We start from the raw sequence: 25,938 nt of genomic DNA on the forward strand, positions 1-25,938 counted from the left end.
CTCAGTACTCGTAACTAGTGATGAGCGAGCACTACCATGCTCAGGTGCTCGCTACTCGTAACTAGTGATGAGCGAGCACTACCATGCTCGGGTACTTGATACTCGTAACTAGTGATGAGCAAGCACTACCATGCTCGGGTACTTGATACTCATAACTAGTGATGAGCAAGCACTACCATGCTCGGGTACTTGATACTCATAACTAGTGATGAGCAAGCACTACCATGCTTGGGTGCTCGCTGCTCATAAGTAGTGATGAGCAAGCACACCCATGCTCGGGTGCTTGGTACTCGTAACTAGTGATGAGCAAGCTCTACCATGCTTGGGTGCTCGGGGGCGCGACTCGAGTACCCGAGTGTAATAGAAGTCAATAGGAAACGTGAGCATTTTCCTGGAACTCTTCTGGAAAAATGCTCAAGTTTCCCATTGACTTCCATTCTACTTGGGTACTCGAGTCGAACCCATCCGAGCATTCAAGTACTCATTACAAGTACCAAGCACACAAGCATATTAGTGGTCGCACATCACTATTCACCACATGTACATGGAATAGAGATAATATGTGGTCACTGATAGTATTTCCTACAATAACCCCTTGTCGGCTCATGTTATTGCTTTCCAAGTATCATATTCTCATAAATGACAAACTTGGCTCAACATTAAAGATGAGCAATCCCAAACTGTAAAGGTCAGGGTTTGTACCAAACACTGGGGCTCAAACCCATACACAGTCTTTTAAAAAAAAGTCTGCGTCTGAGTTTGGGTGCTGTTCGTATGCTAACCACTCGATCGAGCATTGCTGTGCTCGGGTATGCTCAGTGCTCGGCCCAGTGAGAGCCACTTGTAGTCTCTGAATGGCTCTCACTGGGGGGAACAACAACATTTTTGGATATAGTGTGTACAAAAAAGAAACAAAACCCCTACGCTCTTGCCTCGGAAATGCTCTGTTTATGGCTGGCTGTATGTGGATAAAGAACCAAACTGCCCAGTCATTGACTTCCATTATACTCATTACTCGATTCGAGCTCCTTAGTTCAGGTCCCATTCATTATATTAGGCTTAGGGTTTTGGAACAAGTTCAGGTCAAGTCTGGGTCCTAAATCAAACTTTTAACTAAAGTCCGGCCAAACCCGAACATACACAGGTCCACTTATCTCTCCTCAAGATACTTCTGCACCATTATCATACAGCTTCAGCTGTGACCTAGAAGAGGACAGTGGAGGATCTGCAATAACGAGACGTAATAGAACTGCGTAAAGCTATCAAAATGATGAATTTTCAGTTTGTTGGCTGGAGGTAGTCATTAAAATGGATAATTTGGTCTAGCTTATATGTTAACTGTTATCTATACACTTACTTTTACCTAAAAATGCCTCACTATGGACTAGTCTTGACTCACTTAGGGGCCTAAAGTTTCACCTGTGACGACATGGACACTCAGTGCCTAGCATGGGTTAAAGTTTCTTAAAATTCAACCAGACGTATTGTTCTTCTGTGTGCTAACTCATGTTTGCTAAACTATTGTTTCTACCAGACCCTCTGAGCGTCCATTGTAATGTAGTTGTGTATTGCTAATCTAATGTAAATTACCTTAGTAGCCATTGTCTAGTCTGTGACTTGCAGACTTCATGTAGATATCCTCAGTCTTTCTATCCACATCATTTAAATGAACATTATCCATGCAGCTTCAAATTCATCCAATAAGAGAAGCAACCTTGTACAACCAATCCGATAAGGGCACAGTATATCCACAGGGAAGCCGCGGGCTATAAAAAGGGGACTTTCTTAAGTCACCAGTTGTTGGATGTCGCATGATCCAGTCTAAGCTCTTAGGAGCTGGCTAGGGGATCAGGACCAGGATACCTTGTGGACTCTGTATAGGGACTTTGGCTCCGACTAGAGGAATACTTGGCTACATGACTTCAAACCAAAGACTACTTAAGGAGGAAACCCAGGTTGCGACAATCCAGTCACCTGGTACAGACTTTGCAGACCTCAGCCAGCTTCCTAAATCTGGCGTTATTCCAGTCTCGGTAGGTGCCCGCCAAAAGCGGGGTGCTGCTGGATTGGAGTAAATAGCCCTGGAACCTCTGAGGCATGGACATTCTAAATCCCTGGTGAGCCAGCGGAAGGGTGAGACTCTGTTGCCTGTTACATTTGTGTGTTTTGCTGGTTATGTGTTTTATGCCGTTAATATTTTAGGGATCCAATAAAGTCTTAATATTATGATTCCCTCACCCTGTGTTGTCTGAGTAGTGTTCCGCCCACGGTTAACCTTCGTCAGGCTGCATAATTTTACAACGTTAACAGCGACCCCTTATCTCGGAAGGGGGTGGAGATATTTTATTGAAATTTGGCCAGTATATTCTGGATCAAAACTGCAGAGATGTCACGAAATTTCAGACCTCTACGGCTTTTGGAAAAAAAATGTATTGCAATTTTAAAACAGAATAGTTACAATTGTACCTATTCAGCCGGACAAGGGTTAAGGAGGTCGTGAGTTCAGTTGGGATGAGCCCTGAGCCATGCTGTCTTTCTAAAGGTGGCTGGGCCAGCGGACGAGAGCACCCACTGAGCCCCGTGTCTCCACAATGCCTCGCTATGGACTAGTCTTGACTCACTTAGGGGCCTAAAGTTTCACCAATCAGAGCTAAGAATATAAAATGGGCAAAGTTTTATTACCTGTAGATATTAAAATAACATTACACATTTATTGTAATTATAGTAGTAAAATAGTTATCATTATTAAATAGCCAGTATTCCATTCCAACTTGTCTTGCGTTTCAGTCTTTAGGGTTTTCCAATAAATATCTCTGGACTTGGGAAAATCTGCAAGATCCACCTCTTAAAATCAAATACTAATTTGCTAGTGTCTACTTACTATTCCCTATTTTATACACTAAAAGCCACTTTATGCCAAAAGTGGTATGTCTTGCCCGATCATGTGAAATGACCACTTTTATTTGCATTTGGAGATAGAGCAGGTCACTTACCCTGGACAACGAGTCGGCCCTGTGCTGTCCGGCGCACCCGGGTTCCTGGTTTGTTAGCGGCACATACATAGACTCCAGAGTGATGCACAGTTAGGTCTGATATCATCAAATTTCCTGTCCCTAAAACTTGAATTCCTTCTACACCAATAGGACGGCCATCTGTAAGACATTCAGGTACATCAATTGGAATCTTTCTGCAGAACAGTTTTTAAAGAATGGCAATAGGGGGCACTATTGTTACCCAAAACACTGAATATGGGTTCAAAACGCGCTTGTGAGCCTCCAATCTCTGAAAGAGTATAGTCAGCACTAGACGACACTAGAGACATATTGGCAACAGTCCTTATCATATACTCCTTAGCATTGGAGACTATATTGGTAAACATATTCAATTGTGGATGCTAGATAATTCAATCTTCCAATATTATTTCAGTCTGAAGGGAATTAAGGGAAATAGTTTGTAAGACACATTTTCATAGTTGTATCTGTCAGAAAGAACTGCATCTGTGTATATATTTTTTATATATATATATATATATATATATATTACATACACACAGTATATATGAATATATACTGTATATATATATATATATATATATATATATATATATATACTGTATATAGAGAGAGAGAAATATTACAGTAGGCATGAATGTGTGTATATCAATACATATATACAGTATACAGTATATATACAGTATATATATATATATATATATATATATATATATATATACACACACTCGTGACTGGATATAGCTGTAAAGTGGTCTAACAAAAGTTTTCTACCAATTTTTATTTATTTAATTATTTTTTGTCAATAGGTCAAAGAAATAAACTAATATTAAAAAGTTTTGTGGAAAAAATAACAGTCTACAAATCGTCATATACTTAAATGCCCAAGGTTACCATACAGACACCAGCTCTCTGGTGGCACCTAGATATTGTCTGTATCTAATAGTATAAAAGGTCTTGCAGGCCATTGAGCGTGCTCATGTAATTATTACACACTTGTAGAGGGAGATGGAGGATGTCATCTATCAAGTTTGACACATAATTCTTGGTAAATGAATAGACATTGGCGTATGTGGAGTAAAATCAATTTTTGAGGAGAAATAATTTACATAATTATTCTTCCTCCACACACAGCTTTTGTGGTTTATAAAAAAAGACATACTTTTTTAGTGTTTCTAACGTGATTTTTTTTAGCGTTTTTTTTATTGTTAAACTTGCATGACTTAAACGTGCATTTTTCTGTGAAGTTTTTTAGTTCTATAGAGAAGCCTCCTGTTTTGTGATAAAAAAAGTTTAAAAAAATACTCAAACACAATGAAAAACAGAAAAAAATGTGGGCCCTTAGGAACCAGAGAAATATTTCTGGTGAGGTGGAAGCAACCAAATGCTAGTGATAAGAGGTCAGTAATTCAATGTAAGTAAGCTGTTAAATTCCATTGTCAATCTCTGACAGTGGCACTTAATGTGCGCCGGTAGGATGCGTCATTCCACATGATATGATCTCATGTCCTCCGTGCTTGCAATGACGGCTCTCCTGTGAAAACCAGCATTTAGCTGGCATTCATAGGAGACCGTGACTTTCATTATACATAGCAGTGCTGATGATGTATAGTTCAAGCAATTAGGGGATTGCAGGTTCAAGTTCCATAAGGGAACTAGTAAATGCAGTAAAATGCAAACTAAAAACAATTCAAAATATGAATATATATATATATATATATATATATATATATGAGAGAGAGAAAGAAGTTCAAAGTAATTAAGAAAAATGAAAATACACATATTTGGTATCGTTGCATTCATAAAAGTCTGATGTATAAAAATCTAAAATAAATTTATCTAATTAGTAATCAGCATAATAAGAAAAAAAAATCAAAGCACCATAATTCCTGTTTGTGTCTGCCACGCCATTGCAATAAAATGCAATAACAGGCTATCAAAACGTTTCATCTACCCCAAAATGGTATCAGTAAAAAGCCAGCTGAGGACGTAAAAAAACAAGGTCTTACACAACCTCATATCATGAATATTGAAAACGTTACGATCTCGGAAATTGGCGACACAAACAAAAACAATGTTAGAATTGTGGAAATGCACTTTTTTTTGCAATTTAAACGCACTTGGAATTACCTCCCTGTTTTCCAGTGCATCACATGATAAAATGAATGCTGTCATTCAAAAGTGCAACTTGTCCCAAAAAAACTAGCCCGGTTATGTGGACGAAAAAATAAAAAAAATTGGCTTTTGGAAGAAGTGGAAGAAAAAACTAAAACGAACACTGTGAAAAACTCCTGTGAAAAAGCTCTGTGCAAAACATGCGTCGGGGTCTAGGAGGCCTTCAACTGGGGAATGTCTGTGATTTTGTATGGTAAGTAATACGTTTTACTATCTATTACTGCACTTGGCTTCCTTAGACGTCTTTCATTTATTATTTTCACTACAAAAACGTTACTACCCCATTACCTATTTATATATTTTATGTAATTTTCATCACTATACCCTTATCCAGGTTTACCTTTGTTATGTATTTGTTGTTTGTGCATCCCCCACTATTTTAAACTTACTTTTAAATACGTTAACAACAAATGCTTGCATATTTTACCGTATTTTTGCTTATTCTCATCGTTTCATTTGTGGTTTAGTTTGCTTTAGGTGAAATTAGCCACTTCAGTGTAGGTTATACATATATATATTTTTTTGTGTATAAAAAAGAAAGGAAAATAGCCCAGTCATGAAGGGTTTTAATGAATTGGGCCCCAAGTAATACATTTCATAATGTACCATAGAACTCTAAAGTGACATCTGGCACTAATCAGTTGACTCTTACCAAGACGGCTCCAGGACACAATAGGCCGGGGATTTCCAGTAGCTATGCACTCCAGGATTGCTGTCTCATGAATGGTCTTTGTGAGGTTCTCTGGGCCAACTAAGATCATCGGATCCTTGTATCCAGTGGAGTGAGGGCCTATAGTAGGTATTAGTGCAGTTACATATTGTATAATATCATATCGAATATCAATATTTCACTACAGAAGGCATATTCAAGGGCTTTACCTGTGACTGTTAGTGTCGCTTCAGGACTGAATTTAGTGCCAGCAGCATTGGAAGCTGCACAACGAAACACACCTGCATCTTCTGCTTGGAGCGCAGTGATCTGAAGCACACCAGTGGGGAGCAAGGTATATCTGTGTAGGATAGAGAGAGAAAAAGACACAATGGGGCAAATTCGTCAAACTAAATTGCCAAAATGCTGGTGTAGTTTATTGAAAAAGACTATCTTTATGACCTTGCACTATATTAATTATGTGTTGTAAGCACTTGCTGCCCCTTGTCCTGGATCAAGGTCTCATTGAAAGGGCATGTTTTTTTGGGAAAAGGTGTGTGGCTAAAATATACCAAAAAAGATGTGTGGCTAAAATATACCAAAAAAGATCTAAGATTTCCAGGTAGTGTAAGGTTGGACTAGACTGTCTTTAGCAAAAATCACTATGATCAATCCAGTGCATATTAATAACCATATCCAGACATAGATCGATCATATTAAAATTCGTTCTGTTTAACAAACGTTAATATAATCATTCATAGAAGTGCGGTATGCTTGTCTATACAGGGTATTAACGGATCGGCTTCTATGTAGCTGATTGGCTGCCATTTACTGTAACAGCCACTGGTAAATGTGCCATCAGATATACTGTATTATTCCTAACAATGCCCTACCTATGCTGAAACAAGCTTTATCTGCCATCACAAATCTAAATAGAATAATTGAAGCCATTTTTATTAGATTTTTTTTGTGGCAATCAACATGAGGTCACTACTCTGGACAATGGGTTACATCGGCCCGAGCTGGGTTTTAAATTTATTGCACTTTGTCTATGAACAGTAAATCACATAATTTCTAGTAATGTCAATACAAAGTTGTAAAAAATCATTAGAGACCAAGTTAATAATGTAGATTTTTCACGTTACTTCCATAGATAGTCTCATTATTTCTTTTAGGTTACAAAACTGATGTGCACCTGATATCGTACAACCAAAGGACAAGGATATTCTCGATACAATTATGTGAAGTAAGATAATAATAATAATAATAATAATTTTATTCATTTATATAGCGCTATTAATTCCACAGCGCTTTACATACATTTGCAACACTGTCCCCATTGGGGCTCACAATCTAGAGTCCCTATCTGTATGTCTTTGGAGTGTGGGAGGAAACCGGAGTACCCGGAGGAAACCCACGCAAACACGGGGAGAACATACAAACTCCTTGCAGATGGTGTCCTTGGTGGGATTTGAACCCAGGACCCCAGCGCTGCAAGGCTGCAGTGCTAACCACTGAGCCATTAATGTACATAGCAAAGTAGTGTTCACAAAGGCTATAAGGAGGCACACAAAGGATGTATAAGGTCTCAGTGTGGTGCCAAAAGGTAAAACTCCATATTACAGAGATCATCTCTTGAAAGAATAGCGTTGCAATAGAGCCTTTAAATCAACTGGCATCATTTTTTCAGATTACAATGGATTGAAACTATAGTTTTATATATATATATATATATATATATATATATATATATATATAATACATAGATTTTACTCGCTTATATAGAGCCATTAATTCCACAGTGCTTTACAGATGTGATGATCTCTGTCCTCATTGGGCATCACAACCTAAAATCCCTATCTGTATGTCTTTGTAGTGCGGGAGGAAACCTGAGAACCTGGAGAAAACCCACGCAAGCACGGGAAGTACATACAAGCTTGTTGCAGATTTTGTCCTTTGGTGGGATTTAAACTTACAACCCCAGGACTGCAGTGCTATCCTCTGAGCAACCGTGCAGCCCTATATACATATAACACCCTATAGATTTCTGTTGGTGGAGTATTTCCAATTAATATAATTTAATGGCTGGATATAATAAAGTAGTGTGGATGATTCCTTGGTCAGGTTAAATACGGTGTTCGGTTCTTGGTCCGTATGTACCTAGGGTTCTCTGTATCAATAATTTCACCGCTCCGCTCCCATACAATCTCCGGCTCGGGCAGACCGTGGATTTGACACTGAAACCTGGCCACACCGCCTTCTTCTAGGGTAGCATCCCGCGGAAAGATGTGAAAGTCTGATATGGCTGTGGAAGAAGAGCAATATTGTGATTCAGGTAATGTAAATTTTCATATTATATTGTACTCTACAAAACAAATGTTAAACAATTGCTAAAACAATATAGTTTTGAGTAGACCGTAGATTTGCAGAAATGGTATAAACTGTATATACAGAGGAGGATAGCGTATAGCGTGAATATCTGCAGCGCAGACAAAGAGGTGAGTTATCTTTTGTATCCAATAAGACTCTAAATAGAACTTTCTTAGAAAATACAAGTAATAACCTGACTGGTTGCTATGGAAACTGCTGGTATTTTTACACTAAAATTCAAAAGCCAGAATATAAAAATTGTCCAGTTTCACCCTCCTGTAGGGATGATAAGGAAGTTTGTCTGAAACGAATAAGGCAATATAAATAATTGTATAGCAGACATTGAAGTGTCGCTCATTAGTAGAAAATTCAAGGAAGACAAATGTATTCTGGTGTCTGAAACATTTGTTTGTTCATCTGGATTTATGGAGGAACTGCTAGTGCAATTGGGCATCTTAGTCAATAGATAATAATTAATCAATCTTCTTAGTCCGTCTCAATAAAGGAAAATTAGTTTCTCATGGGGTCCAAATGTGTTTGATTAATTGTCAGGAAATGAAGAATTTCACCCCATTGACCAATTTATATATCCACTGTATACACTGTGTGCAGAATTATTAGGCAAATGAGTATTTTGATCACATGATAATTTTTATACATGTTGTCCTACTCCAGGCTGTATAGGCTTGAGAGCCAACTACCAATTAAGTAAATGAGGTGATGTGCATCTCTGTAATGAGGAGGGGTGCGGTGTAATGACAGCAACACCCTATATAAGGTGTGCTTAATTATTAGGAAACTTCCTTTCCTTTGGCAAAATGGGTCAGAAGAGAGATTTTACGGGCTCTGAAAAGTCCAAAATTGTGAGATGCCTTGCAGAGGGATGCAGCAGTCTTGAAATTGTGAAACTTACAATCAAGCGTTTCATGACAAATAGCCAACAGGGTCACAAGAAGCGTGTTAGGCAAAAAAGGCGCAAAATAACTGCTCATGAATTGAGGGAAATCAAGCGTGAAGCTGCCAAGATGCCATTTGCCACCAGTTTGGCCATATTTCAGAGCTAGAACATTACTAGAGTATCAAAAAGCACAAGGTGTGCCATACTCAGGGACATGGCCAAGGTAAGGAAGGCTGAAAAACGATTACCTTTGAACAAGAAACATAAGATAAAACATCAAGACTGGGCCAAGAAATATCTTAAGACTGATTTTTCAAAGGTTTTATGGACTGATGAAATGAGAGTGACTCTTGATGGGCCAGAGGCTGGATCAGTGAAGGGCAGAAAGCTCCACTCCGACTCAGACACCAGCAAGGTGGAGGTGGGGTACTGGTATGGACTGGTATCATCGAAAATGAACTTGTGGGACCTTTTCGGGTTGAGGATGAAGTGAAGCTCAACTCCCAGACCTACTGCCAGTTTCTGGAAGACAACTTCTTCAAGCAGTGGTACAGGAAGAAGTCGGTATCATTCAAGAAAAACATGATTTTCATGCAGGACAATGCTCCATCACATGCATCCAACTACTCCACAGCATGGCTGGCCAGTAAAGGTCTAAAAAACCCCATAGAGAACCTGTGGTCCCTTATAAAATGTGAGATCTACAGGGAGTGAAAACAGTACACCTCTCGGAACAGTGTCTGGAGGCTGTGGTGGCTGCTGCACACAATGTTGATCATAAACAGATCAAGCAACTGATAGAATCTATGGATGGTAGGCTGTTGAGTGTCATCATAAAGAAAGGTGGCTATATCGGTCATTAATTTTTGGGGGTTTTGTTTTTGCATGTCAGAAATGTTTATTTTTAAATTTTGTGCAGTTATATTGGTTTACCTGGTGAAAATAAACAAGTGAGATGGGAATATATTTGGTTTTTATTAAGTTGCCTAATAATTCTGCACAGTAATAGTTACCTGCACAATCAGATATCCTCCTAAGATAGAACAATCTAAAAAAAAAACACTCCAACTTTCAAAAATATTAAACTTTGATACTTATGAGTTTTTTGGGTTGATTGAGAACATAGTTGTTGAACTGTTGATCAATAAAAAAAAAATCCTCTAAAATACAACTTGCCCAATAATTCTGCACACGGTGTATGGCTCTGAATTATGGAGCCGGACTCTAGATCATGCTTCCTGTGTTTCGCGCAGAATTAATCAACTTTCAGGTTCTTCTTAAATTGATTTTCTCAGGAGGACATCACTTTACATGAGCTCCACTAAGACTTATGGACATATGGTTTCCAATTAATACAGCTGATTGACAGACGTTTCAGAGGTCAAACCTGAGGCATTCACCTGATCTCCAGGCTGGCCTTAATATAGGATATAGGCCATTAATGCAGCACTTTTATATAAAACATGGGAAGCCGCCATTGAAGAAATAAAAATGGTCCTTCTGTGTTAGGGGTACTTTGCACACTACGACTTAGCAAGCCGATGCTTGCGATGCCGAGCACGATAGTCCCCGCCCCCGTCGCAGCAGCGATATCTTGTGATCGCTGCCGTAGCGAACATTATCGCTACGGCAGCTTCACATGCACTCACCTGCCCTGCGACGTCGCTCTGGCCGGCGACCCACCTCCTTCCAAAGGGGGCGGGTCGTGCGGCGTCACAGCGACGTCACACGGCAGGCAGCCAATAGAAGCGGAGGGGCGGAGATGAGCGGGACGTAAACATCCTGCCCACCTAAGTCCCTCCGCATAGCCGGCGTGAGCCGCGGTGATGCAGGTAAGCTGATGTTCCTCACTCCTGCGGCTTCTCACACAGCGATGTGTTCTGCCGCAGGGGAACGAGGAACAACATCGTACCGTTGCTGCTGCGCAATTATGAAAATGTCGGACACTACACCGATGATACGATTACGACGCTTTTGCGCTCGTTAATCGTATCCACACTACGATATCGACAGCGACGCCGGATGTGCGTCACTTTCGTTTTGACCCCACCGACATCGCAGCTGCGATGTCGTAGTGTGCAAAGTACCCCTTAGTGTTAGGCAGAAAATCCATGTGTGGCCTCTTCTGCAGGCTTTCAATGATCCCCGGCCCAGTTGTAACTACAGGCCCATGCATGTAATGCATGGGAGAGTTAAAATGGTTGGTCACTACTTTTTTATTGATGGCCATTAATTTTCGGTTGGTAGAGGTGCAGTAACCGATACACCCGCCGTCAGCTTTCACCGGCATCGGCTGCATATGGAAGATGTCAGATACTGCTGGAACACAGCAATTCTGTCAAAACTATAGTGGCCATGGATAACCATAGAGTTGTCATGTCTCCACCAGAGTTTGCTCCTGCAACTTCTGCTTCGATCACCAGGCGCCACCATATTTTTGCTATGGGCAATTCTGGTGATAGAGGAGGAGTCAGTGCCAGTGGCTCTGGTGGGCTCAGGCTAAGCTGGGTTTCCTTGGGACCTGGCGTATCACTGGCTGACTGTGGTGGCGTGTGTCTTCCAGATGAATTTACCACCTTTCAGCTACAGCCAATGGGAAGGCACCACACCCTTCTTATTCCCCCTCCTGTCTACTGGTCACCGCCAGATATAGTTTTGTACTTTATCCTGCTTGTCTCTGGTTCTCGCCCTGCTCTGTATATTGATCTTTGTGTTTTGACCCCTGCCTGCTCTCTGACTACTCTCCTGCCTGCCGTTTTTGTACCTCGATGCTATCTCCAGTTTTGACCTTAGCCTGATTTCCTGACTTTGCTCTTGTCTGTCGATTTTGTCCCTTTTTTGTATCTCCTGGTTTGACCCTGCCTGATGGCTAATCTTCTTGGAATTGCAGTCTTCCACAGGCAGCGATTTCCAGGGCCCTGTAGTAATTCCAAATCACTGTATAGGGGTTAAAGGGTTTCGGGGTTCTCGGGATGCTTAGTGGGCGGCTAGTTAGTCTGTCCGTGAAAGCCATCCTGAGTCTGTGGTCCCGGGCAGATGTCACAAGGGTAACCATAGTTGCGCCTCATCATTCCAAGAGTCCCAAGGAGACCACATGATCTGTTTCTGTGATATGTATGAATTGATTTTATATATATCAAACTAAATATTTTTATTCAACTACATTTACTTTCTTTTACAGTATATTTGTACCAGAAATATTCAGCGTAGGCTCAGTGCAATCCTCAGACGCACATAAGGGTGTTAGCGCCTTTGTCTGTGGTTCACGCTCGCTCAGCATCACCTCCATTTATTGTCACACTGTACCAGTTGGGGACGATGTGCTAGCCTCCATAAAACACCCCTGAGGCATATCCTATTGCTCAGGTATTTAACAAAAGTGACACACTGGTGTTCCTGTATGTTGCTCCTCGCACTTTGGCTTCCATTTATGAAAAGGTGAGAATACAGTAGACAAAAAAAATTCTTCCCATTTTCATTATTCAGTGTAAAGCAATTGACAAGGTCTTTTCTGTGGTAAATTTCCAGCGACACCAGATGTCTTAAGGAAAAAAAGGAAAATATTAACATCCAAGAGGCCCAATTGCGTTACAGCAGCTTACTAAATATTCATAGGAACAGCTTACAGGCGTAGCACATGTACATACTGTGCCAAGCACATTTTATTATTTTATATATTTCTCTTCAACGATATATTTTATTTATTCCCGTGAGCCAATTACGAATAGTGATGTCCTTTTATCTGGACCTCAGGCATCAATCCTAGGGAACACAGTGAATGAGCGAACACTTGGTGTTGAGTTTTGCCAGCTGCCGGCCCTTTAATTGCTCTTTACATTGGGTGCACGCACGCATGCAATGAAGGATGACATCCTGAGGTTGGACAGTGCCAGCATCAAGACGTACTTTGTGGGCATCTCCTGTGTGATGTATGTGTTCTAGTGTCTTCTGTGATGTATATGACCCAGTGTCTCCTCTGGGTTGGGACTAGTGTTGAGCATGGTGAGAGACTTACTGGTTACAGGAGAGAGAGCATTTCAGCTAAGGCTCTGCCAAGCAGGAGAAGGACTTAGGTTCCGGGGTTAGTCCTGAAAACCTGATGCCAATCCCGAAAGGTTTGGAGCTTGAGGCTCATCCCTACTGAGCTTGGTGAAGCCACCAGGGCATGACGCGTAAGAGAGTTATATCAAGGAAGATGGCATGATCCTGTGGTGCTAAAGACCTGTGTGAAACACTCTGAGATATTGATGGAGAAAGGAGAGGTGCTGCCCCTTCTTATATAGTAGCCTGGGAATGACAAAGCTGTCGCTATACCAATAGTGGGAGTCCATGAGTGAAGGAAAACCCCAGTGAGAGAGGAATAACATTGAACATCTCTGTCTGCTATGCAACCTATAACTAAAAGTAAAGACTGTTGTGTCAAAGAGAGACTGGTGTGGTGTGAACTCTGTCTAACAGACCCTGCAAGTGTGGTTGGAGAGATACGTGACGTCCTCCATGAGCAATTGAGTGCCATGCAACCTACTCAGAGATACACACACAACCGAGACACCATTGACAAAGAAATGCGGCGCTCAAACAGCCTGGAGCCAGCTCCCTCATTCACTGCTGGCTTCACTCCCCACGCTTTCGGACATAATTAATTATGAGGAAGTGAGTGGCTAACAACATCTCTCCCTCCCCGTTGATCTGAAGGTTGGGAGAGTAAAGCTGGTGGTGATTGGGCGCATGGCTTGCCTAATTTAACAAGCTCACATGAGCCTCAGGAATGCGAGTGCTGTCACCGCTAGAACAGCGCCAGCACCGGAGGTGAGTATAAGATCTTTCATTTTAATGGGGTCAAACATGGGGAATGAGAAGGGGTTGCCCAAGTAGTGGACAACACCTTTAAATCGGTTTTAAAGGGTTTTTCCACTACTGGACAATGCCTTATTAAATGATAACCTCCACCAAATAAAAAAAAAAATGTACTCAGCTCTCGGACTTGTGCCATTCCAGCCATGTCGGCTCCTAGGTGTGCCAATTGGCTGCAGCGAGCATGTTACATCACAATTACTGGCCTCAGATTGGTTGCATCCTACAGTTAACTATGAAGGCTACAGCCCATCCTGATAGATCTGTGGTTGGTTCTTCAAGATATTTGGAACAACTTTCCCGCTGAATTTCATGAAAATCTGTGTGCAAGGGTACTAGAAGAATGTATGCTATTTTAAAGGCTAAAGGGGGTAAATCCAAATATTTAGTTTGGTTCAGATTTATTTGGTTCAGATTTATTTTTTTTCTCATTAATTTTGTTAATTGATAAAAATATGCTATTGACACTTATTTTGAAAGCATTCTTACATTTCAGCATTTTTCCGCCCCAGCCTTTCAAGTGTATCTTCTAAATAAATAATATTGTTGATGTTGACAAAAGCTAAGAGACACTTGGCTTCTTCACTTCGTGATGAATATTCTAAAAGCAGATTTCACCAAATGCTCGGAGACCAATATTTGCCCTAGTGACAACCGGACAGACTAAGATCTCTGCCCAGTTACAGGGCCTTATCTGACAGTTTTGCCAAGCAGACGAGTCTGCAGCATGACTAGGGAGCAGCCTCGGGATTTGACCTACATTTCACTGGAGCAGGATTAATGCAGCTTGTGCAGAAAATCCCGAGGAACCAGTGCCACTCGCAACCTCTGCCCAGTAGACATTAAAAAAAGAAGGGGGGGGTTAACCTCTTTCATGCCACAACAAATCATGGCTACAAAAATCAACCTCCCATGTACCTTATTTTATAAGGCCATCTGCTCAATACAAATATTAACCATTTTTAGCACCATTTAAACCCCTTTAAGGTTCACCCTAGTAAAATTTTCTAATGACATAAAGTTACGCTGGATTGGCAGATTTACCATCGAATATAACTTTACATTGTAATAAAGTTTTAAATAAATCAGATTATATAGTCTTAAGCCCGCTTTACACGCTTCAATATATCTCACAATCCGTCGTTGGGGTCAAGTTGTAAGTGATGCACATCCGGCATCGTTTGTGAGGTATCTGCGTGTGACATCTACGTGCGATCAGGATTGAACGCAAAACCGTTGATCGCAAACACATCGTATATTTGTCTATAATTGAACGTTTTGTTGCACGAACCTAGTCAATTGAAACGCAGCTAATGAAGGGAATAGCGCGATCAGCTGAGCTGTCACTGAGGTTACCCGCTGTCCCTGGATACAGCGGTGGCCGCGGGTAACCTCAGTGACAGCTCAGCTGATCGCGCGGCTGTCTTCAGTTGCTGCGTGGAGCTGACTGGAGCGGCGGTGTCTTCTGCAGCTCCGGTCACCTTCATGCAGCAGAGCTGGAAGCGACGCTGGACCATCCTGAATTACGCCGGACATGGAGGGCTTTTTCGGGCTTATTAAAGTGGTGAACGAGGGTATATGTTTGTGTTTTTTATTTCTAATAAAGGATTTTTTCGGGGGTGTGTGTTTATTTACTGTCACTTACAGATTAATCATGGAAGGTATCTCGGGGAGACGCGTGACATAATTAATCTAGGAGTTATTGGCAGTTATTGGTTATTACCCTGATTGCCAACGCACCAGGGCAAATCGGGAAGAGCCGGGTACAGTCCCAGAACTGTCACATCTAATGTATGCGGCAATTCTGGGTGGCTGCTGGCTGATATTGTTAGGCTGGGGGGTTCCCCATAACGTGGGGCTCCCCATCCTGAGAATACCAGCCTTCAGCCGTATGGCTTTATCTGGCTAGTATTAAAATTGGGGGGGACCACACGCCGTTTTTTTTAATTATTTAATTATTTATTTCACTGCACAGTATAGACACGCCCACCGGCTGCTGTGATTGGGTGCAGTGAGACACCTGTTACTCAGCGTGGGGACGTGTCTCACTGCAACCAATCATAGGCGCAGGTGGGCGGAGAAAGCAGGGAATACGAGATTGTTTAATGAGCGGCCGGCTTTTTCAAAATAGTAAAAGCCGCCGGAGCAGTGTGAATGCTGTGCAGCGCCGCGCCGGAGATCAGGGATCGGTGAGTATATGAGAGAGGGCTGCTCAATTCAGTTACTCAGGAGTTTAGCGGTCACCGGTGAGTCCTTCACTGGTGACCGCTAATCAGGACGCGACACAGACAGAGCCGCAGCATGACAATGAAGTCGGGTGAAGTTAACCCGAGTTCATTCTGATTGTGCGGCTCTTTCTGTGTCTGCTGTCATCTGCCATTCAGCTCTGCTACATGGCTGTCTGTGTCTGCTGTCAGCGGCCATGTAGCAGAGCTGAATGGCAGATGACATAGTAAAAACGCATCCCTACACATTACACACGCTTGGCAAGTCAATAAATTAAAAAAAAAAAAAGGGTGCCCAATGCATACGTCACAGAACACATGATCTAAAGGATCGCACACAAAATTGATCAATTTAACATAGACTACTAACGCACGTGTGACAGCAAATGAACGACCTACGTGCGATCTCATAAGATCCCGTATGCAACCTGGGCGTGTCACATCGCAAACGTGATTGCACTACAAATTGCAACGTGTAAAGCAGGTTTTACATCCATCATAAAGAGGATTTCCACTATTATAATATTTATACAGCATCTTCGTATACTGTAAATGCATCATTAGAGATATTTCAACTATGACCACAAAATACTATTTTCATGTTCCCTGATAAGGTGATTGATTCAATTTCGGAGAAGATAATCTTCTTTTCCTCGTATTAACTTTTTTCCCATTTGTTTTGTGTGATTGTAAAGAAATAATATTTTCAAGATGGGCATAAACTTACTATCCTGTTATTGTGGAATGAAAATGACTAATCTCTACACTCTATAAAGCCCCCGTCACACACCTCCATGATAAAAACGCACGTTTTTGACAGTCCGTGGTGTGGGTGCATAAGTATGCGTGTTCCGTGTATGTGTTCAGCGTGTGCTGTCAGTGTGCCGGAACTTCTATACTCACCTGTCCCCGGCGCTGCTGTCTCCAGTGCTGCTGTCTCCGGTGCTGTTGCTTCCAGGTCTGCAGTGCAGTGAATATTAAAGAGCATAATGAGCGGGCCCAGAAGCAAGTGAGAGCAGCGCCAAAGACAGCAGGGCTGGAGAAAGGAGAGTATACAAAATAATTTTATTTCAAAGACATGTTTCCTCTGGTACATGTCACATTGATGTCACATGAATGTGTGGTCTGTGTGACACCCATGCTGCCGGAGAAAAACAAACATGTTGCCATGTGGAGCACACGGACACACGTGTGCTCGACACAGACACATCCATGAGAAAACAGGGATGTGTGTGCAGACCCATTGATTTGAATGGATCTGCATATGTCCGTGTCTCCAGTACGTCTGAAAACAGATGTCATACATACCGGAATCACGGATGTGTGATGGAGGCCTAAAATAGCACCAATCAGCGGCGTAGCTACAATAGGTGCAGGGGTAACAATCAAACTTGGGCCATGGAGCCTAACAATTTAAAAATGAAGAATGACCATGGTACTTCTGTTGTAGTGCCTAAGTAGGATCCAATCCCTTGGTATGGTATGAAAGAGAGACTTGGCACTCAAATTGCTGAACAAGAGCTGTGATTTTTTTTAATTTATTTTGAAATCCTTACAAAGTGAACAGAGCACAGATGTAACATTTTTAAGTTCCATAAAAAAAAAGCCAAAAAAACCCCAAAGAACAGAAAGGTGGTGAGGACAGAAACTTAACTCCTTCACCCCAAGACTGTTTTAACCTTTCTGACTGTTACGTCCCCACCGGAGTCCGCTCCAGCGACTTCTGCTTCTATCACCAGGTGACGCCGTGTTCCTGCCGTGGATAGTGCTTGTGGTGGGAGAGTCGATGCCAGCGGCGCTGGTGGGTGCAGGCTCCGCTCATCCACTGGGCTGGGTTTCCTTGGGATTTGCAGTACCACTGGCTGACTGTAGGTGGCGTGTGTCTTCCAGATGAAGTTACCATCATTCAGCTACAACCAATGGAAGACACCACAACCTTCTTATTTCCCCTCCTGTCTGCTGACCACTGCCAGAGATAGTTCTGTATTCCTGGTTCCTGTCCCACCCTGTTCTGTTTAGTGATTCTGGTGTTCTGACTTCTGCTTGTTTTCTGACTACCCTCCTGCCTCCTGTTTATGTACCTCGCTGCCTGATCCGGATTTGACCTATCCTTTGTATTCTAATTACGTCCTTGCCTGCGTGATTCTGTGTCTGTTCTGCAATTCCTGGTTTGACCTTGCCTGACTACTACTCTTTTTGGACTGCAGTCTTAAACAGGTAGTGATCACGGGGCCCTGTGTAATTCCAAATCCATGTATAGGGGTTAAAGGGTTTCAGGGTTCTGGGGGTCCTGCTTGGCGAGTGGCTTCCCTCTAGCCTGTCCATTACAGCCCGTCTGAGTCTGTGGATCCAGGTAGGCGTTACACTGTCCCGGCCAAATTTCATTATTTCCCAGTGATTCTGAAATAGTTTATTGATGACACATTGTACTTTACGTTAGTGGTACATTTTTGCTTTTATTTATGAAAATTTGACAATCTTCAAACTTTGAGTTTTTATCCCCTTAAACCATAGAGTTATTTTACACAAAATCATTCATAAATAGTATTTTCCACATGTCTACTTTACGTCAGCTCCATTTTCGAAATATAATTATATTTTGTTAGGAAGTTAGAAGGGTTAAACGTTTTTCAGCAATTTCTCATTTTTCCAACCAAAAGTTACAAAACCAATTTTTTAGTGACCTCATCACATTTGAAGTGACTTTGAGAGGCCTAGGTGACAGAAAATACCCAAAAGTGACGCCATTCTAAAAACTGCACCCCTCACACTTCTCAAAACCACAATCAATAAGTTTATTAACTATTTAGGTGCTTCACAGGAACTAAAGCAATGTGTGAGAAAAAAATTAAAATGTGCTAAGCTCAGAAGGGAAGGAGCGCAATATTGAAGTTCAGATTTAGTTGGAATAGTTTGAGAGTACCATGTCACATTGGCAGAGCCCCTGACATGACAGTAAAGTAGACCCCCCCCACAAGTGACCCCATTTTATAAAGTACACCACTCATTGAATTCATCTAGGCGTGCAGTGAGCATATTTACACGACATTTGTGCCACAGAATTTTATACCAGTGGGCGGTAAAGAAAGAATAATTACATTTTTTTCACTATAAAGTTGTTTTAGCTTCACGTTTTTAACTTTTATAAGGGCTAATAAGAAAACATGGACCACACAGTGTAATTGGGAACTATTTTTGAGGTAGAGTGCAAAACTGAAAAGGGAAAGAGCACCATTTTGGACTTCTGAATTTGCTGGAATGGTTTTATTACTATTTTATTATTACTTTATACTATTGGGAGGTGAAGAAAAAAATAACATTTTTCTACACCAAAATATTGTTTAGCCCCAGATTTCCAATTGTCATACAGGGAATAGGTAAAAAAAGGCCCCATAATGTGTTACACAATGTCTCCTGAATGTGGCAATACCCAACATGTGACTCTATATTACTGTTTGGCCACATGGCAGGGCTCAGGAGGGACAGAGCGCCATTTGAATTTCGGAGCACAGATTTTCCTAGAATAGTTTGCAGATGCCATATACAGAGTCCCTAAGTGCCAGAACAGCAGAAACCTCCTCAAGTGACCCCATTTTGGAAATTACACCTCTCTGGGAATTCATCTTCAGGTGTTGTGACAATTTTGTCTCTGGAAAACATCCATGGAGTCAAACACAATGAAGGTTGCAAAATTAAAAATTGTAAATAAGCCCCCTTGTAGTGCCCATTGCATAGTAGTGCCCGTACATTGTGCTCAGTTCCTGTTTCTGGAGACACACACCCTGTAAAGCAAGTGGGGTCTTCTCACTACAAAAATGCCAAATATGTAAACGTTAACTGTGGTTTAAGCACATTGTAGTGCTTAGACGCAAAGGGTGCATTTGGATTTGGAGTGCAGATTTTCCTGAATTTCTTTCTTGAGGCGGAACCATAGCGTTTTTCCAGAACCTTCGTGCTACCAGTAATGCGGAAGCTCGCTATATTTCCGTTAAGAGATAACAGACCTGAGAGAAAACTTGTTTTATGTGTGTGCTGAGTTGAATGCTTTTCATGACAATTTGGGGTATACAACATTTTGGATAAGTTCACATTTATCCTGTTCCATATTCTGGGCAATTAAATTAGAGTTTCTATCTATATCTCTAAAATACATGGTTTAGGTGAAACCCCCGATGGATCCATTCACTAATGAAGCAGCAGAATTACTCTGGACTCTGTTTGGTCTTTGTCAGCAGTATCCTTCTTTTCAAGGTGCACAAAACTGTTGTTGACCACACTTTTGTGGTGCACACCTAAAAAGAGGCGTTAAAAGATAGACAACGCCGGACCACAGGACACACAGGAGTTCAAAGTGACTCCCTTTGCCTCATTACAGTGAATTTTAGATTGGGAATTTTGTCTGAATCACATTTTTTATAGATTTTCCATAAACCTCACTGTAACTGCTCAGCGTAGAGTGTAGGATACATGTGAGCCGAGCCTTACTGCGGTGTTTGGGAAGCAGAATGAACAAATCGACAGCAGTTGATGAAAAAAAATGGCTGCATTACGATTTTTTTACACTATTCACATTACGGTATTAGTGATAAGGCAGCTTTAATTTTCAGATTAATATGATTACAGATATACCAGAATTATATAGTTATTGTTATGATTAGCTACTATCACACAAAAAATGCTTTTTTACAAAAGATTTTTTTGCCTTTTTTACGCCGTTCATGGTGCTGTAAAAGGGTTAAGACAGCTTTATTCTTCGGGTCAGTTCGAATACAGTGATGTCACATTTAGATTTTTTTTTTTTGTTTTGCCGTTTTACACAATAAAAACAGTTTTATAGGGAAAAAAATGGTTTTGCATTGCTGTATTCTGAAAACTTTAGCTTTTTCATTTTTTCACTGATGGAGCTGTACGGTGGCTTCTTTTGTTGCGGGACTTTTGATCACATTTTATTCAACTTTTTTGTCAACTGTATGTCTGCCTGTATACTCTTTTGAGTCCTCCCCGGTCCAGGAGATGTGGTATGATTAGACCCTGTCCATGTACAGTCAGACACGGCCATTCACAGAACATAGCAGGGACACATATATAGGATCTCAGCACAGGAACCATTTTTATACACATCAAAATGTGGAACTTTTTATTATTCCAAGATCTATTGATTAAAATGTACTTTGTGGGAAAATCCCATTTTATAGATTTATCCTGTGATATGTACTGTCCAATGTATCTGATGCAATACATTCTCTCCTTGGCCTAAAGACATGGACGGCATATGTTGCCATATTGTATAGTGTTTTCTGGATAATTGGTATAGAACACAAATGGCCTCACTTGTAAAGTGTGATGCATAAAACCAATATTATTATTATTTATTATTATAGCGCCATTTATTCCATGGCTCTTTACAAGTGAAAGAGGGTATACGTACAACAATCATTAACAGTACAAAACAGACTGGTATAGGAGGAGAGAGGACCCTGCCCGCGAGGGCTCACAGTCTACAGGGAATGGGTGATGGCACAATAGGTGAGGACAGAGCTGGTTGCACAGTGGTGTACTGGACTGAGGGCTATTGTAGGTTGTAGGCTTGTATGTGGCTACCGGGGCATGTGACAAGTGACAAATCTCTTTTTATTTTACTTTTTATTTTATCCAAGTTCTTACAAATGGATAGAGCTACACAGTGTTTCCCGTAAATACAATCAAAGATCCCGTCAACCTTCTTTTAGATATAAATTAGTACCTACCGTGTTTCCCCGAAAATAAGCTCAGTTGGTCCTCTGTGCATTCCACCACAGGTCCTCGCATGCCACTGCACTGCAATCCTCTGCCGGCCAGAAGCAATTGCTATTGCTGGATGTGGTGAGTAAGTGTGTGTGTGCAATAGTGTGTGCGATCTGATGTGTGTATGTGTGTGTGTGTGTGTGTGTGTGTGTGTGTGTGCATGAGTGTGTGCGCGATTTGATGTATGTGAGTGTCGACCAGATATAGAGGATGATCGCGTGGAGCATTCCTGCAGGGAGCGCCTGCTGAAGATCGCAGGAGGACCTGGAAGCAATGCAGATGCCCAGGGTCTGGTAAGTATGATTCTCTTGGGAAGGGGGGTCTGCATTTTTTGGGGGGTAAATTTTTCCTCAACTGTGTTTCCCCAAGAATAAGCCCTATCCTGAAAATAAGCCCTAGCGCAATTTTCAGGGCAAAAAAAAAATATAACACAAGGTCTTATTTCCGGGGAAACACAGTATGATGAGGCTTACCCACTTGGTGAGCAGAATTGAAGAATCACTAATAACCTATAACTTTAATTGCTGCTCCAGCCCCTATAAATTCTGATGTTATGACCACATTTCTTGTGTAAAACACATGCTGTGTGAATTTTATATACGGAGAATCATTAGATGTGATTTTGGAGTATAATAATCAAATTTTACATGAAAGATCTCAGAAACAGAGATGAAAAGAAGGCATCGTAGAGACTTCAGACGTTTGACAGCCCTGCTGCACAGGGAGCCGCCGCAACAGGGTTAATGCCAATACTGACTGGCACAATCCCAGCTGAAGCTGCCTTCTTTCTATGAAAAGTAGGCCAGATTCCCACATGACCGCCGCCGCTTTCCAGCAACTCCTGCTCGTTTAGGGAGAAAGAGCCGAAAATAGCTCCTGTGGGAACTGTGACAGGACAGACTAGCCGGGGGGGTGTTCCATTATGCCACCCAAATCAGTAATTCCCCAAGTATGCAAACAGTCTTATATATAACTGAACAAGCCTTTAATTAAGGACTAATTTGGACAAATCTCTCTCTAAATGAGTGGGGTCAGTTGGCTTGTTATGTAACACTCTTAAGATGGCACAGAATAAAGCACCACAATGCTGACCAATGCATTTTTTATTATAAGGGGCGATCTTCGGCCTTAGTTGATTCTCTGAGAAATCCATATTCACCAACATCTACCATATACCTCGGCTTTAACCGTATTCATGAGGCAACATGAAATCACTTGCTAACAACCCATCATGAGCTGGTCTATTATTTTCCAGGTTCACCAGTTCATGTCCTGGAGGGTAAAATTGGAGGGATGGCAGGGGCTTTATGTAAAAAAGCCTTAGAGATGAATTTACAATTCTATTATGCAGATTTTGTGAAAAATGAGACTTAACACTCCTGTCAACAAAATGATCAGGATTTTCCTGCATTACACTTTAGAAAGGACCTGTCACCGAGCTGAATAGGGCGCCATTTAGCTGTAAATTGGAAACATTACTTGCTGTTTTTTAATTAGGTTTGGTTGAATAATCAATGGCATTTACAGTGGCAATTACCAAGTAATTACCCTCTTGAATATGTTAAAGGTGGGAGGGTTGTGAATATTAACACAAAAACAAAATTGTCTTATTTTCCTCCCCATTGAGCACCAATTTCCATTCTTCTTTGGCAAAGAACTTTTATGGAAGCTGCATAGCTAAGAGGGGATCACTGCTGCCTGCAAAATTTAGGTTGTAGAAGGACCAATACTAAGAACATTACAGAAGGAAGAAAACGTTCCTGGAAACAACTCTTCAATGAGCGTTATTTGTGACTTGTTAAACACTAGAAAGCTGAAGACCATACTTTATAATGTTATGTTCCACCTACTTGTAGAAAGGGCGTAGTTTGAACATAAAAAAGCACCTTGTATTAAAAGTGAAATCATCTACATTACATCCTGACTAGTGATAAGCGAGCACTAAAATGCTTGGATGCTTGGTATTCGAATCAAACAAATCGGAATGCTCGGGTGCTCTTTTCGGGTGACGAGTATAATGGACATCAATGTGAAACTTGAGCATTTTTCCATAAGACACTCCCATGAGGTCTGGGGGCAGTTAAGTTCCGAAATGGATGGAGAAAGTGCTCAAATGGAATGGGAACCACATGATGCCTGGACACATCTCTGAATCCAGGTCGCTGATGGGTACAATGTTGTCAGAATATTATACCACTTTTACAGACTGACAATAAAAGATATTCAACGGAAGATAGCATGGATTTTACAGGAGAAAAATGTTAGGAAACATCCTTTCCTATATAATGGCTTGTATATAAGGCAAATTTAACAAAAGAGAAAAACCGCCTCCTCTACTCCTTATGTTTTGTTCACACATAGCGTTTTTTCTGCTTTTTGGACTTTCTCATTGCTTTCACTGGTCAAAAATTAATTCACCAGCAAATTTAATTTTAACACTTTACTTGTTATCTGTGCTTGTGGTGTCTGTGGCATAGTCAGAAGATATGGGTAGAGCTGGGCTCAACCGCCTAAAGGCCCCGTCACACTAAGCAACATCGCTAGCAACATCGCTGCTAACGAACAACTTTTGTGACGTAGCAGCGATGTTGCTAGTGATGTCGCTGTGTGTGACATCCAGCAACAACCTGGCCCCTGCTGTGAGGTCGTTGGTTGTTGCTGAATGTCCTGGGCCATTTTTTAGTTGTTGCTGTCCCGCTGTGAAGCACAGATCGCTGTGTGTGACAGCGAGACAGCAACAACTAAATGTGCAGGCAGCAGGAGCCGGCTTCTGCGGACACTGGTAACCACGGTAAACATCGGGTAACCAAGAAGCCCTGTCCTTGGTTACCCGATATTTACCTTCGTTACCAGCCTCCTCTGCTCTCACGCTGTCAGTGCCGGCTCCTGCTTCTTGCACATGTAGCTACAGCACACATAGGGTAATTAACCCAATGTGTGCTGTAACTAGGAGAGCAGGGAGCCAGCGCTCAGTGTGCGCTGCTCCCTGCTCTGTGCACATGTAGCTGCAGGACACATCGGGTAATTAACCCGATGTGTGCTGTAACTAGGAGAGCAGGGAGCCAGCGCTCAGTGTGCACTGCTCCCTGCTCTGTGCACATGTAGCTGCAGCACACATCGGGTAATTAACCCGATGTGTGCTCTAACTAGGAGAGCAGGGAGCAAGCGCTAAGTGGTGTGCGCTGCTCCCTGCTCTCTGCACGTGTAGCTGCGTGCACTGGTAACCAAGGTAAATATCGGTTTGGTTACCCGATATTTACCTTAGTTACCAAGTGCAGCATCTTCCGTGCGGCGCTGCTGGCTGGGGGCTGGGACACTGGTTGCTGGTGAGCTCACCAGCAACTCGGGTAGCCACACTCCAGCGATCCCTGCCAGGTCAGGTTGCTGGTGGGATCGCTGGAGCGTCACAGTGTGACATCTCACCAGCAACCTCTTAGCAACTTACCAGCGATCCCTATCAGGTTGGATCTTTGTTGGGATCGCTGGTAAGTTGTTTAGTGTGACTGGGCCTTAAGGAGGAAGGTGCTTAAGGGAAAGAAAGCGCTAAGTAATATATTGGATCCCAAGCACTCACTTTGTCCTAATTTGAGTGCTTGGGATCCAATATGTGGCATAGTCAGACACATCCTGTTTCATTTATGAAGGAGGAACTCTAAAACACACATAGCTTATGCTGACAATGCAAGAACTGCCAAAAATTAGAAGGAGAAACTACAATACCCCCTGAAAGACACATAGAGGAGAGACTCTGATTCAATTCTGATACAATTTAAACAACATTCTGACTCCCTAAAAAATAACAAAAAGCCATTGCAGGACACCTTGGAAGAGACATAGAGGGGGGAATGTGATTCAATTTTGGTACAATTCTCAAAAAAATCTGACACTTATTCTGGGAAAGCCTATGTAGTCAAAGAGAGGCCTAGCTAAAAAGACTAGGAGGCATTGCAATACAGCCAGAAAGAGACACAG

General features: G+C 41.7%; 1 protein-coding gene across 1 annotated transcript in view; it reads right to left on the reverse strand.

Annotated features, from left to right (window-relative positions):
* Positions 1 to 25,938, reverse strand: part of IGDCC3 (immunoglobulin superfamily DCC subclass member 3) — a 248,679-nt gene that overhangs the window by 72,827 nt on the left and 149,914 nt on the right. The window contains exons 3-6 of the mRNA XM_075342856.1: positions 7,996 to 8,140; positions 6,066 to 6,196; positions 5,839 to 5,976; positions 2,994 to 3,152 (exon numbers count right to left, since the gene is read on the reverse strand). Of these exons, the coding sequence (XP_075198971.1) occupies positions 2,994 to 3,152; positions 5,839 to 5,976; positions 6,066 to 6,196; positions 7,996 to 8,140 (573 nt within the window). The remainder of the gene's footprint in view (positions 1 to 2,993; positions 3,153 to 5,838; positions 5,977 to 6,065; positions 6,197 to 7,995; positions 8,141 to 25,938) is intronic.

The sequence above is a fragment of the Anomaloglossus baeobatrachus genome, chromosome 4, assembly GCF_048569485.1.
Source record: "Anomaloglossus baeobatrachus isolate aAnoBae1 chromosome 4, aAnoBae1.hap1, whole genome shotgun sequence".
Lineage (NCBI taxonomy): Eukaryota > Metazoa > Chordata > Amphibia > Anura > Aromobatidae > Anomaloglossus > Anomaloglossus baeobatrachus.